Source organism: Schistocerca nitens, chromosome 2, assembly GCF_023898315.1.
Source record: "Schistocerca nitens isolate TAMUIC-IGC-003100 chromosome 2, iqSchNite1.1, whole genome shotgun sequence".
NCBI lineage: Eukaryota > Metazoa > Arthropoda > Insecta > Orthoptera > Acrididae > Schistocerca > Schistocerca nitens.
In genome coordinates this window covers 464,059,982-464,075,907 of record NC_064615.1, presented here as the reverse complement: position 1 = coordinate 464,075,907, position 15,926 = coordinate 464,059,982, and the positions used below count along the sequence as shown (strand labels likewise).

Genomic DNA, 15,926 nt, shown 5'->3' with positions numbered 1-15,926 from the left:
ACATAAGCTGCTAAATGTACCTACACAAATATATCACTGTACGACACACAGTTCAAGAGATATGATGTCGCAAACACTGAGATATGAAAAAAAAAAAAAGGTCACATCATCCATTAAGTTTTAAAACATTTATCCTTTACTATACAACACTCCTACACTTGAGTTAACTTAAGGGAATCCCTGACCACTGGCAGCAATTTTTCACAGCTTTCAACTCTGAAGAGCAAATGGCTGTTGGCGAAAATTGTAACCCTCCACAGAGTTGTGAAGAGGCATTGCCATAAAGATGTTTACAAAATCACATTGTAAACAGACGAAGCAGCTGCACACAGTGTAAAGAAACTTTCCAGCATCATGTTCATTAATCTGGATACTGTCCTTACAAATCCATACATTATGTATGCATATTTCTTTCTATGACAAATACATAGAAATGAAATTTTTTGATACTTCACTACAAACACGGTTCATTTTTGTTTTCATTTCTAATATAAAATTGGCAAAATGAATACCAAGACAGTGCTGGGTTTGTCAGCTAGTGTAGGTGTACAGGGTGGAGAAAATTTGTGTTACAAAATTTTAACCCTGGATAGCTGACGCCAGTAGGAACCAAAATTACTTATGTTATGTAGGTCAACAACACACCATTTTCAAACTACAGAAACTTGGTGCCACGCGCTCCAATTGGCCTTGGGATTGCCCTGTTGCTGTTTGTTGGTTGACAGGCAGCGCTATGGTGGTTGTTTCACAAATACAAATGTCCCTTGCCCCGTCACTGCCCCAACATGATACTCACACACGTGTCAAATAGGTCTTGCTGTTTGTCTCCACTTCACGTCAGAGGTATTCATACACAAGCTTCGCTACAAAGCACACGCGTCACATGTGATTTAGTCATGCAGTAAGCATGGCGGCACAGTATTCGTTTGAAGAACAATGAGATATGGTTTTTGTTTATGGGCCAGTCGACTGTAACACACATGGAGCTCTACAGTTGTACGAGGAATGGTACCCAGCAAGACGCCACCCACACCCCCAAATGTTTACAACCATTCACCGGCAACTTGGTGAAACAGGCTCCTTAGTGGGATATCATGGTGATGCTGGAAGACATCTACCATGATGGGATGCTGCATTTGAAGAGATTGTTGTCGAGCACTTCGAGCAAGCACCTATGACAAATACTGGACTGGTTAGACACGACATGGGGATCACTCTTCAGTTAGTCTGGGAGGTTTTGAAGGATGATGGCCAGAATCCATTAGTTTCCACCCTGTCCAACTTCTAAATCCTGTGGCAGACTATGAACACAGGTTACAGTTTTGTCGGTGGTTTCTGCAACGTGTTGCATGAGTTCCAGACATCCCACCATTGTGTTGTTTACCGATGAGTGCATCTTCCATCGGGATGGCCTTTCCAACACTCAAAATGTTCATTACCAGACAAGGGGAAATCCTTGTGTCATGTATGTCCATTTTTGCTCAACATTTGGGCAGGCATTGTGGGTGACCATCTGATTGGGCCGGTCTGGCTACCTCCTCATCTTTCCGAGGCAAATTACATTCACTTTCTGCAAGAAGCTCTACCTGGCCTGCTGGAAGATGTTCCCTGGACATATGGCTGCGCATGTGGTTTCAGCATGATGGGGTGCCCGCACATAACAGTCATGCTTTGCGTGGATCTTTAAATGAACTCTTCAACGGCCGGGTAATTGGCAGAGGTGCTCCTAGGACATGGCCCCCAAGATCACCAGACCTCATGCCACCAAACTTTTTCCTGTGGGGATTCTTCAAGGTTCTATTTCACCCAAGCAGACATGAAACACCTAGAAATGAAGAGGAATTAATGGATCACATTCGACATGCCCCCAATCACATCAGACCAATGTCAGGAATCTTTGAAAGAGTTCGGCAAAACACTGTTCGTCGTCACCAAGCTTGTGTAGCATCAGAGGGTCCAGAATGGAAGGCTGGTGCTCTACCACCGAGCATGCGGGCCACCTTGGATACACCGCAATCGCCGGCAGGCAAAGCTTTTGTGGTTATACATTGTCCAGAGCATCCGACAACAGTGCAGTCCCACGGCCAATCAGAGCAGATGGTGTCAAGTTTCAGTAGTTTAAAAATTATGCATTGTCGACCTACACAACATTAGTAATTTTGGTTCCTACTGGCATCAGCTAGCCAGGGTTAAAGTTTCATAACAATTTTTCTGTATGTGTACTACAGTATATTATGAATATAATCATAGGAAACACTAAATTACCAACTATTACACACTTGTTTGGAAGATTTAAAAAAAAATGTTTATATCATTACGAATTACAATAATCCTATTTATAATGTCAGTTTGCAATAACAACACAGAAAATAAATATGAGAGAAAAAGATTATTTGCATTAATTACTGCATTGCAACTAAAAAAAAAAAAAAAGAAAGTACTCACAGATCATTATATGGTGCCTGAATCTTGTATATTGCACCTTCGCAGAAGGGGATTAAAATGCCTGGCAACTTCACAGCCAACTGTACTCCAAGGTTTCCAAGATCTTGTAGAATATTCTATTTGTTGGATGAAGTCGTTTCCTCACCACCATCTAATTCATCAACAGGATTACCGCCAGTTTCTCAGGATGCGGCAATAGCTTTTACGCATAAAGTACATTCCTAGTTGGAACTTCCAGCTACAAATTGCAGATCTCACAAGCCACTTGTGATTAAACCTATTTATAAATGCAGTAATGTCTTTATGCAAATGCTGAAGATTGATTTGTTGTATTTGGGGGAAGGAGGGAAGTGAACCTTTACATTGGTTAAGTTAAGATTGTATGTTATGGATTGTACTCCTATCCAGTGTGAGAAGAAAAGGGTTATTCTGAGCCATCACTGAACTGTTAAAACCAAGAAAGAATTTATGGAGAGATGAGCTCTCGATCCAAGTAATCTTATGGTGAGAGTAGATGCAAGTGAAAGTATCGATGTTACATTCTTAAAACGATGTGGTTTCTTGAGCTTTCCGATCACTCAAGATCAGTGTTTATCACTGCACATCTGAATTACATACGAATACAGTCATTAAATGTTGTTCACTGTGAGGGTACAACTTGGGAAAAGATTGTAAACTGTACAGTTTTGTTAATATTATATACATCACATGAGGCATTACTTTTCTCTCACTTTGTAAAATTCATGCAACCAGTTGTTTGCTCGTTCTTCCTCAGCTTTATTTACTTCACCACACAAATCACTAACGATGAAACTGAGCATATCTTTTGGAACTGGTGCATCCAACCAACTGAACAACTGAAATCTGCCAAAAATGTTTGTCATTCTGTTTGTTTTTAACTAAATTATAAGTGGGCATGCAGTTAAACCATTCTAGAAACAAAGTTTCAACATCTTTGTACTTGGCACTGTAAAATTGCTTGTATTTGTATCCAATGCAGCAGTATTAAGAACTTTTCCCGATCTCATGTACTGTGGATAATGTAGATTTGCCAATTACACACTTGTCAGCAACTGTGCCTTTTTTCAGTACATCAAATCTACTTTCTCTATGATTTTTAGTTTAATTTGCAGACCTATGCTTTTCTCCTTTGTCTCAGCCAAGACTCCCCTCTTTCTGCTTGCAGCTTACAGTCTCGTATTAGCTAACTTTTGAAGAATGACAAAGCATACCTAAAAATGGAATTGCATTTGTTGATGGCAGCTTATTGTTAAACCTGATGGGGCTCCTGATTGATCGCGATTCTCTAGCAATGGTATACAAGCAGCTTTAGCAGAATAATAAAAGGAAAAAGGAGGAGGAAAAAAATGGAAATTTCGGGTTAAATGAAAATTTTCAAGAACACAATGGACTAAAACCAGTTTGAAATTACAGTTAAATGATAAAACTTCCTGTAAGATCATGTTGTAGGAGTACTGTGTTGACTAAGTGTTCAACGAATCTGTGTTAGTTGGGAAAGGGGGGGGGGGGGGGGGCATACTATAGCTGTCAACTTGAAATGTGTTTTCACTATTACAGTTCCTACAAATTTCCTTTTTTGCTGCAGAAATGTAGCTTTTATTTCCTTTCTCACTACACATCACTTCACTAGATGTCATCTTTCTCCTTCTAGGCCCCACCTATGATCTGAAAATATGTTCATGTTCAGTAAGGCCTATGTACAAAGAAGTTGGTGTGGGCTGTACCCTGTCCCCATACAGGTAATGGTACCAAAAAGTAACATAACCAACTTAGAGAAACCATCCAGTTTTATGTAGACCATAGCTTGTGTAATATACTGTGTAAAATGTGTTCACTAAACATTTGCAAAGCTGTTACCAATTCTGGCACAACATCTAGTAGGGGGGGAGGGGGGGGACTTTATTGTATGGACCATGCTACATTTCTGCACAAGTTAGGACAAATCTGAAGGAAGGATCATTTCATACCAAGAAAACAAAGTTTTCTTCCAGGAACACGGAACAGATCTTAAACTGAGTTTGGTACCGTAAAGCGGGAAAGCCACCACACTGTGTTCTGTGCCCATTTGTTTTCTTAATACATATCAACGATCTACCACTCATCACGACAGGTGTTACACAGATTTTTCTGGAGTACCTCCAGAATAAAAGCATTAATTAAATAAAATTTGAAAGCAATGGCATCATGATGAAACAAAATGGATTCAAGTTAAAAAGAGAAAAAAACCTCCTTTCTTTCTTCACTTTCAATGCAAAGACAGCAACAAGTGTATATGGTTTCCATACCTTGCTGGTGACCTGGTATTCCACATGCTTCAGAAAGAGACCTTTTTTTTCAGGTACAAGATCAACATCAACTGAATCTTGGGAACAAAGTTCAGTATATGTGAGACCAAGGCGAGTTGGGGAAATTCCCTGTTGATCTCTAGTCATTTGACGCAGTTCAGATAAATCACCAAGCTCTGGCCTTGGAAGCTCTGGAAGAAATGGAAAATAATTTTGTCAACATTATTATGAAACCCTAACACCATAATAAAAAGTACCATGCTGGTTAAAAAATACTTGAGTACTTAATGAAAGCCATCGGATGGCTGATAAGTAATTAGCAAAAGCAATGCTTATGACAGTTTAGGTTGTGGATCATTAAAGGAAGGCCACAACGTGTGTTTCAGAAAGGGGAGGGGAGGGAAATATTTAGAAAGCTTTCACGGAATTTCACACGTAACAATAAACGCAGACTTTACACAAATTCTTCGTCGAGACTAGGGGTGGAGGGGTGTATACAGGACAGAACTGGAAGAATATGACCATCCTCTATGGCTAACATTGCCATATCTGAAAATTAACATGTTACCCCAAGAAGATATAGGAGGCGGAGGAGGTTAGGGAGATATAGAGAAGGAGAGAAACACTGGAAGTGTGGAAATAACATAACGAAGTAACTAAGGTGAAACAGCAGAAATGTCTTGTACAACTTAGGAGATACTCCAGTTACTTGATGAAGTCAAGATAAACTCTTCATCTGTCTCACCATGGTATTCATAGTTATTATACAACTACTTATGTATTTTAGCTCCTCCTATGTAACTACTAAAACTATATACTTATTTCACCATATGCCACACTTTTATTTTGTTCTTGTAATAACATATTGTCAGTGATCTGGAAACAAACATACGAACAAAGCAATTTTTTTAATCAAATTCCAGAAGTGTGATTTTTGAGCTTACTCTATTTTCAGTTGTATCTGTATACACATTTGTCAGGTATTCCTGCATTTGCCAATGACCCTTTTTAGACCATTTCACTTCAACTTGCAGTGAAAATGGGCACTGCTTATAAATAGTTGAATACAGATGGCTATAATGATTAGTTCAATAAATATTAACTATGAAGCAATTCCACCTCTCATAACATGGAGTGCAGGGCGAGTTTAGAAGAAAGGAAGGAAAATGAGTAGGGTTCATCATCCCACTGACAAGGTCAATAGAGGCAAATCACAAGTATAGATTGGAGAAGGAAGAGACAGGATATTTGTCATACCATTTCATTTCAAAGAAACTAAGCTGGTATTTACCACAAGTTATTTAGTGATATCTTGGGAAACCTGAATCAGAACAGCCTTACAGGGATCTGAAGCACACTTCTCTCAAATACAACTGCAATGTCTTACCACTACATCAACTTGGCGAGTAAGAAATCGTGAATATTATTTTTGCTTTAAAGCACAACAAATAGCATTTCTCTACCTGTTTTTATAATTGTAGTAGAGAAGGAAAGTTGCTACTCATCACATAGCAGAGATGCTGAGTTGCGATAGGCACAACAAAAAAATTCACACAATTATAGCTTTTGGCCATTAAGGCCTTTTTCAGTTGTTTCATTTGTTTTTATAACTGGGGATATTGCTATTACTGTATGAAATATAATGTAGAATTTTCCTACATCTCTGACTGCAGAAAACATTTTACCTGTTTTTTAATTTATGATGAAAGAATGGGTGACCTATTCAACTGTCAAATAGAGTAAGTATGGTTCACGCAAAATTTGAAGTAGATCAAAGCTTCATCTATGAACTTTCTGTCATCTGTATAAGAAAGCATACAGCTTCATAATATATTACTGCAACATGTGTTCTCACATTAAAACAACATCAGTCATATTTCACAGTATAATGTACTCTAAAGAAGTCAAATGCCACCAACTGTCTTTTTAGGAATAAATACTTGCACAAAAATGATAATGACATATCAGATTCTATATCATTAGGATTTACTGAGTATAATGAACACTTAAGTACATACCTTCTCCAGAAAAATTTTCCAAAAGTTTTGCACTAGGCTGTTTCCCCTGCTGCGCCCAAGCCACAAGTGCTAGCGCTTTGTACAGGCTGGTTCTAGACAGAGCATTCACTTTTGGGTCCACTACTAAATCCCATATCTGCAAATTCAGTTCAATAAAACCTTTACCTATATTCTGCACAACTGTTTGTTAAGATGAATGGTGGACATAAATAAAATCATGTAATTACTTCTTAAGTTAGGTTTCCAATTACACATTTTTTGTGGTTCCTTCATAGGAAGCACATGGGTTTATTATATGAACATGATACAACAGAAAATATATAGAAAAGTAAAGTATGCGTAAGGCAGTTAATGTGTAGCCCTGAAATATACATACTGATAGATCAAAGAAACAGAAATGCTGCAATTTTTCCAAAATGTTGCTTTTAGCGTTTACAGTTAAACTCATCATCTGCTGTTTAATTAGCACTGTTTACTCTATTTCATATGAATCATTCAATATTTTCATAGCAATAAAGGCAAAACTGCACAGCTCCAGTCCACTTTAGATTCTCAATCTGCACTTGTTGGCTACTTTTGGGAAACATCTCCGTACAAATAATGGCAGATTATATTATTACATTCTTCTTCTCTCAGGCAATAAAATTGGTTTAATAATATAAAATGCTACACTTTTTAACACTGCAACTGCTCCTACAGAGTTGACTAAAAAAGATTTGCATATTTAAATCCTGACAATTTTAAATACTACCTTTAAGAATCTTTAATCATTTGTGTAGTAACAGGAATGACCAATTTAACTGGGAAGAGAGTATTTTTCATGTTTTCATTGTCAAATATATATTATGATTTCGTTTCATTCCATTCACGGATTAAGCACTGGGAGCATGGTTGTTTAGATGCCTCTTTGTGAACTATTGTTAGTCTAATTCTATGTCCATAGCTTATAAATGACACATACAGCAATGAATATTAGTAGATTCTGCCCTGAAATTTGGTTCTTTGAGTTTTCCATGGGATGTCAAGCACCTTTCTTGGAGGAACTAACAACTGACATTTTCAATATTTCTATTACAACCTCCTTTCAGAGAAAAATACCTGTGCAATGGACTTTTTATTTCCAGAATGAGATTTTCACTCTGCAGCGGAGTGTGTGCTGATATGAAACTTCCTGGCAGATTAAAACTGTGTGCCCGACCGAGACTCGAACTCGGGACCCGAGTTCGAGTCTCGGTCGGGCACACAGATTTAATCTGCCAGGAAGTTTCGACTTTTTATTTGTTGTACTTCCTTTATGAGTCCCACAGTCTTGAGCTGCATTACATTATACGATGCAGAAAAGACAGGTAACACTCTCCCTGCAGCCTATTAATAAACTGAAGGTTGAAACTTCCTGGCTGTTTAAAACTGTGCGCCACACTGAGATTAACTCAGGACCTTTGCTTTTCACAGGCAAGTGCTCTAACAAATGAGCTACCCAAGCACAACTCACCCTCACAGCTTTAATTCAACCAGTAGCTCTACTCCTACATGTCAAACTTCACAGAAGCTCTTCTGTGAACCTTGCACTCCTGAATGAAAGTATACTGTGGAGTTATGGAGACATGGCTTAGCTACAGCCTGGCAGATATTTCCAGAATGAAATTTTCACTCTGCAGTGGAATGTGTGCTGATATAAAACTTCCTGGCAGATTTAAACTGTATGCCGGACCAAGATTTTGAACTCGGGACCTTTGCTTTTCATGGGCAAGGGCTCTACCGACTGAGCTAAGATAGGAGATGAGGTACTGGCAGAATTAAAGCTGTGAGGGCCGGTCGTGAGTCATGCTTGGGTAGCTCAGTCTGTAAAGCAGTTGCCTGCGAAAGGCAAAAGCCTCGAGTTCTGGCACGCAGTTTTTATCTGCCACAAAGTTTCATATCAGCGCACATTCCACTGCAGAGAGAAAATTTCATTCTGGAAACATCCCCCTAGCTAAGGCTAAGCCATGTCTCCGCAATATCCTCTTTTCCGGGAGTGCTAGTTCTGCAAGGTTTGCAGGAGAGCTTCTATGAAGTTTGGAAAGTAGGAGAGAAGATACTGTCAGAATTAATGCTGTGAGTGCGGGTTGTGAGTCGTGCTTGGGTAGCTCAATCAGTGGAGCAGTTGCCTGCGAAAAGCAAAGGTCCCGAGTTCAAGTCTCGGTCCAGCAAAACAGTTTTAAACTGCCAAGAAGTTTCATATCAGAGCATACTCCGATGCAGAGCGAAAATTTCATTCTGGAAACTGAAGGTTGCTTCCACATATTTGCACGAAATGATTAAACCCTGCTATCTCTCAATTGATTATGTAGTTTAATGTTGCTAAACGTTAGTGAGGTTCACAACTTTACATTGTTCTGCATCACGAACCAGTCATCAGTTTTCACACTATATTGGTATTTCGTCAAGATGTGAATAAATGTTATCCCATTTCTATAAGACAGCACTTCCTCATACATAATTGTCAAATTTCTGCCAAGTATGTGACTGCAGCCAATATTACCCGCTAAACCAATATTACGAACTTTGTGACTATATTTCACTTCCCTCTATCATATTTCAAGGAACTTTGTGTCTGAGAAACAATGCCCATCTAGGACAACATGCTATGTTCTATTTGTCAAAAAGCTTTAAATGCAGTCACAAACCTGGCTAGATATTGGGATGGTGCATAGGTTTGTAGATTTCTTTTTTAGTTTGTGGTTCACTATTGCTATTCGAGTTCAGATATTGTCATTTTGTCGTTTGGAAATAGTAGATGGAGCTGTGGGTGTTAGAAAATGAAGTACCAAGTGAAAAATTCTGAACGTTTCTCTCATGTTGTTCTGTTTGAGTTGAATATAGAGGGGTGACAGCAGCAGTGGCACCAAAAGAAACATGTGTGCCATGTATGGGGATAATGCCATTGGACAGAGCATGACAAGAACAGGGTTTTCTTGTTTTAAGTTGGACTGTTTTGATATTAGATACACCACATTCAGGAAGACTTTCAGGGTTTGATGAAGGTTGTTTAAATACACTGATCTAGAATGATCCATGTCAGTGTACTTGAGAACTGGCAAATGTGACGAACTGTGATCATTCCATCATCATGTGACATTTGCATGCATTAGTGAAGATTCAAAAACTGAGTGTTGGGGTACCACATGCTCTAAGCCAGTCACAAAAATTAGTGGGTGGCCATATGTGCCCTCTGCTTGCCCATTGCCGATTGGTTTGTGAACAACACCGGCCATTCCTTACCTGTACTGTAACTTCGTGCTAACATAAGAAAAAGAGGGGACTGGCTGAGCCCAAACAAAGCAGGAACACCTCATACAAAGATCTATGTGCATCCACAAAAAATAACATTATGTATCTGGTTGAACAGCGATGGTGTTGTGAACTATGAACTGCTTCCCACGGTGTAACCACCACTGCTGACATTTTTTGCCAACAACTGAGACATCCTGCAGACGCAATCCAAGAACAATGATCAGGAAGACTGTGTGAAATGATGCTACTCCACAATAACACCCAGTTGCATTCTGCTAGACTGGAGAAAAAACCATGCAGTGGTTTGGTTGGGAAGACATTCCACACCCACCTTATTCCCCTGATCTTCCACCCTCATACTTTCACCTTTTCCACTCTCTATCAAACAACCTTCAAGGAACTTCCTGTCTGGATGAAAATGTGCATTGAACATGGCTCAATGAGTTCTTCGCCCCAAAACCAAGTGACTTCTACACTCGTGGATTTGAAAAGTTACCCCGGCATTGGCAGACTGTTGTAAATAGCACGGACACTACACTACTGATGACTAAAGTCTCAGTTATGTCTAACTATTGTGTTTATTAAATCTATGGGAAAACACTATGAACTTATACACCGACCCAATATCTAGCCATAGGCATATTTTCTTTAGCAGATACTAGTGGGAAACACTATCAAAAGTGCTTCAAAAGCCAGAGATTAAACCATCTAATTACCTCCATTCATCGTTTAGAAACTATCATGCAGGGAAAATGAGATTTTAATTTGGAATGTTAATGCTTCTTGAAACCATAGTTGTTTCCACAAATAAGTGTGTTTGTTCATGAAACAGGACTTTTTTTTGTTTGACTGCTAGACGTTTAGCAGTCTTTTCATTGTGTCTGTCTGAGGCTAAACATTTCCTCTCTATGGTGAGTAGCAACTTAACCTTTTCAAATTATTTTGATTTCATTTTGGACTTCTCATTGTTTGACCTTGTTGAGTGTAACTGATTTATGCTAGTACTGGTATCTGGATCATTTGACACTTCAGTTGAAGTTTCTCAGTCATCAATGCATTTCTTAACACTACTTTTAGTGGCATTTGCAGGCATCACAAAAGCATAAATTTTCTCAGAGGCAGTTGTGCAACTGAATTTTGACATGGTAGATACTGAATGAATCATACTCTTTTAAAATAATAAAAATCTTTCTCCCACACATTCATTTAACAGCTCATTCACCTGTCAGTAAAATTACATTAAAAAACTTTTCCTCTAGAACAGTTTTGCAACATTTTATATTTTTGAAAACAATTCAACTGTAATTACTAATATTTTCATGCAGTAACCTGAGTCCACTGTGTAATCAAAACAAAACATCATAAGCTTATCAGAGATTGTTCACAATGAAATAAATTGTTCACTTCAAAAAGTACTGAGCAATGGTGGCTTAAATATTATTAACTTATATTCTGTGTTGGTCATGTAATTGATGATGTCCTCCTCAGCAACATTTCCCCCTAAGTATATTTTATGAAACACTGAACCTAGAGTTCCATCTGAAATATCAATAAAATTAATAACTAAGCATTTCCTTCAAGCTCTTTGTTTTACTACTTTGACACATTTATGTTTATTACTTGCAATATACAGGCTTTTACTGACTAACTATACAGCAGACCCATTAAAACAACATTTTTACACAGTAAAAAGGATTTTTCTACATGGTTCAACAAACCGCCGTAATCTGTATGAGCACATATTTGAACTCTTTAAATAAAATAAAATTATGTATGAAGATGGTATCTGTTCTTTCGGACATGTCCAAAAGAACAGATGCCATCTTCATATATAGTTAAGGCTAACCGGCCATTGACCTTCTCCTTCTGTGCCAATGCACACGCATTGCCCGAACTATTACGGGAGTCGATAAGATTGTCTACCGCGAGTAATGAGGCACTACGAATGTAGTGTGCGGACATTAAGTTGGGAATGTGGGTCTCACGGGGAGCGTACAAGGGGTAAATCCCTGCCGTCGCACTATCCTCTATGCCATCGGTGGCTCATATGGATAGAGTGTCTCCCATGTAAGCAGGAGATCCAGGGTTCGAGTCCTGGTCGGGGCACGCATTTTCAACTGTACCCTGTTGACAGCTTAGGGTCTTGATTTCATTGTCATTTCAAAAATAAAATTATTTATTTTCAGTAAATATTGCACTTGACAATAAAAACTGCAAATTATTAAAGGATGGAGGTTTTTTGGTAAACAGTGAGAGAAGAAAGAGAATGTAGAAGTAATTAAAACTAGAGTATGAGATAACCTTTATTGAACAACAAGAAATTGAAGTCAGAAGCACTACTAAATCTTTGTAAAAAATCTTTTTGCGTAATCAGTTATATAAATGAGATATGCACACACAAATATGATATTTATTAACTACTGTTTGTGAATCTATGTCTAGACTCTACAAACCACTGTTAAGTGCATGGCAAAGGGTACTTCCCAGTGTACTACTTACTAGATCTTCCTAGTGTTCCAATTGTGTATGGGGGGCAGGAGCTGCTTAAATGCCTCTGTGCATGCTGTAATTAGTATCAACCTGTATTCTCAAACCCTAACAGTGATACCAATGCAGTCATAAATTTCTAGCTTAATGCTGACTTTTGAAATTTTTTAGGCAGGTCTTCAAAGGACAGCTGGAGTGAAGTGTGATACAGAGTTAAATGCTTTTCGGATGTGACGAAAACCACCATCACCTCCTCCTCCTCCTCCTCCTCCTCCTAGCTGCGTTACGGCCTCTGTAGGACCACGGGTAGCCCCTTCGTGGACTGCATTTTGCTTTTCTTCTGCCAGAACCTCTTCGTTCTTTCTCTTCTTCTCTCCCGCTCTTCTTCCGAGATCTTCAGTTTCCGTTTCTCCTGTCGGCTCCACTGGTGACACACTAATCTTTTCCTGTATTCTTCTCTGTCATTGATTTCCAGCATATTAGTCGGTGTATATTTGCTCCTCCAATTTTCCTTTGCTTCGATCTTGATCCCCAATTCCAACTAGTCCTTACGAAGTTCAACAACCCACTTGTTTTCTTTATTTCCCCTTGTCCTCCCTGTTGTTTCCCACACTCTCTTCGTCATTCTGTCCAAACTCATCCTAGCTACATGTCCAGTAAACCTTGCCGTTTTGAGTCTGATTTCCCCAGATATTGTTCGCATGTTCCGGTAAAATTCCTCCCAAGGTCTTTGCATCCACCTCTCTCCACCTCTTTTGGGACCTAGTATTTTTCTCTCTTCTTTCTCTGTTCTGCCCCATTTCTTCCTCGGCTTATCTTTGCCTCTGTGGATATATTCTTTTTATTGTCTATCTCTCTCATCATGCAGAAGGCTGACTTCATCTTCTTTATCCTCTCTGTTATTCCCTCCTTGCTCCTGTTCCTTCCTGTTATAAATTCTCCCAGGTATTTAAATTTGTCCACCACTTCCACAGTGCCTTCCAGTGTTTCCCAGTCTGCAGTGGTATTTAATGTCTTTGTCTTGTTATAGGCGATCCTCAGTCCCACCTTTCTGGCTACCTTACGTAAGTTGTCAAGTTGTGTCTTCTTCCGTCTCACTTACTATTGCTATGTCATCTGCAAAGGCTAGGCAGTCCGCTTGAGCCCTGTTGTCCTTTTTGTCCCCCACATGGGACTTTGGTATTCCCATTTCCTTGTTTATTTCTCTCCACTGCCTGATAACTTTAACAACAATGGTGACAATCCACCTCCCTGTTTAACACTAGCCTTGATCTCAATTTCTTCTGACAGTGCTCCTCTGAATCTCACCCTTGCTTTTGTGTCTGTCAGAATTTCTTTTATGAGCTCTTGTGTAGTTCCATCAAGTCCTCTGTTCTTCTGGATCCTAACAAGAGTCGGTCTGTCGGTGGAGTCATATGCCTTTGTGAAGTCCACGAAGATTAGTTCTGGCTTTTTGTTTTTTAAGGCCCTATGTTCTATCAGTTGCTTCAGGATAAATATCTGTTCTATACAACCTCTTCCCTTCCTGAATTCCACTTGGCAGTTGCCAACTGAACTTTCTACCTGTTGTTCTACTCTCTTGAGCAATTGTTTTGACAGCACCTTATATCCAGTAGTGATATTCCCCTGTAATTGTTTACACCTCTCTTGTCCCCCTTCTTATGTATTGGTGCTACAATTGCATTCTTCCATCCTTCTGGCAACTTCTTTGTTCTCCAGATCTGGTGAATTATGTTGGTCATGTTGTCTATTGCTTTGTTGCCTCCCCACTTTATCATCTCGGCTGCTATACCATCTTCTCCAGTTGCCTTATTATACTTTAGATCGCTTATGGCATGTGCGACTTCATACCTGGTTGGAGGGCGTGGCTTTCTCTCTTCTGTGTCAGTCCCCAGTTCCGGCTCTTCTTCAGGTGGTTCACAGTTCAGCAGGTCGTGAAAGTGCTCTGCAAAAATCCAACAGTTCTCCTTCGCACTGACAGCCAGCTCCCCTTTCTTACCTCTTATAAGCAGTTCTCTACCCTTGTATCCAATCAGACTTTTTGAATTTCCCGAAAAAGTGTCTGCCGTTGTTTTTCCTGAAGTTGGTCTCAATCTCATCCAGCTCCTGCACCATAATTTGTCTTCTGGTCTATCTTACTGTTTGGGCTGCTTCCTTTCTTGCTCCTAAGAAAACTTCCCATTTTTCCGGGTCCTTCTTGCTGCTCCAGTCTCACCAGGCTTTTCTGCGAGCCTCTACCGTTTCCTCACATTCCTTGTTCCACCACCAGTGCTTCCGTTTCTTTCCTTCCTTTTGCCATGGTTCAGCCTGTTTCACCTTATTTTGCTTCATGTCGTCCCATTCATTGAATGATTCAATTCCTTCCTCATATCTGGATCGATTGTGTCTTAATTTGTCTCGTCTGTGGCAGTCTGTCCCTGTTTGGAATCCAAAGGCACTTAACTTCTGTAAGATAGTGATCCAATTCTATTCTTGTGTTCTTCCTGACCTTTGTGTTAATGCTCTCTTTACCATTTGTCCAGCTGATTGCTATGCGGTCAATTTGGAATTCCCCAAGGTGGGTGCATGGGTTTGCCCATGTCTTTTTCTTACACGGTTTGGCCCTGAAGTGTGTTGTCATCAATCTCATTTTGTGTGCTCGACACAGTTCAATTAGTTTTTCTCCATTTTTGTTTGTCCGCTGGTGTGCAAGGTACTCGCCCACTACTCCTTTATGTTGCTTCTCTCTTCCAATCTGTGCATTATAATCTCCTATGAGTATCTTTACATGTCTATATGGTACGTTTTTCAAGGTATCATCTAGCTCTTCCCAGAAACTATCTACAACTTTCTTGTCTTTCCTGTTCTTGTCATTTGTAGGTGCATGTCCATTTATTACTGTATACTTTTTGTTCCCTGCTTGAAATGTCAGTGTTGATATCCTTTCTGACCTGCTCTTCATTTCAGTTATACCATCCTCGTATCTCTTGTCTACTATGAACCCTGTACCAAAGCATCTAGGTGCATGTCTTTCCTTTCCCACTTTAACTCCTGGTTTCTCCTTCAGTATTATGAAGTCTTCTGACTCCACTGTATCTTCGTCAGTGTATCTTGTTTCTTGCATCGCTAATATTCCAATGCTTCTCTGTTTCATCTCATTTACAGTGTGTATACGTGGACGACGAAAAAAAATTCCCGGATTTCCCGGTTAAAAATACACTTTCTCCCAGATGAAAATCCACTTTCTCCATGTTAAGTAACAGTATACTTTTCCTCGGAACTGTAAAACTTATCAATCCTTTCAATGGTTGTGGTTTTATACACTGGCGTAGAATTTCCCGGCACTTTACAAAACGAAACACAGGGGAGGGAACACGTTTCGGAAAGATGTCTGATGTGCAGCAATATGTACACTGCA

The 15,926-nt window shown here is 39.4% G+C and overlaps 1 protein-coding gene across 2 annotated transcripts in view; it reads right to left on the bottom strand.

Moving 5' to 3' along the window:
• The window catches only part of LOC126236358 (sorting nexin-8-like), a 156,593-nt gene that overhangs the window by 123,986 nt on the left and 16,681 nt on the right, over positions 1–15,926 (bottom strand). For both annotated transcript variants that reach the window (XM_049945590.1, XM_049945589.1), the window contains exons 3-4: positions 6,770–6,905; positions 4,752–4,942 (exon numbers count right to left, since the gene is read on the bottom strand). In XM_049945590.1, coding sequence (XP_049801547.1) covers positions 4,752–4,942; positions 6,770–6,905 — 327 coding nt within the window. The remainder of the gene's footprint in view (positions 1–4,751; positions 4,943–6,769; positions 6,906–15,926) is intronic.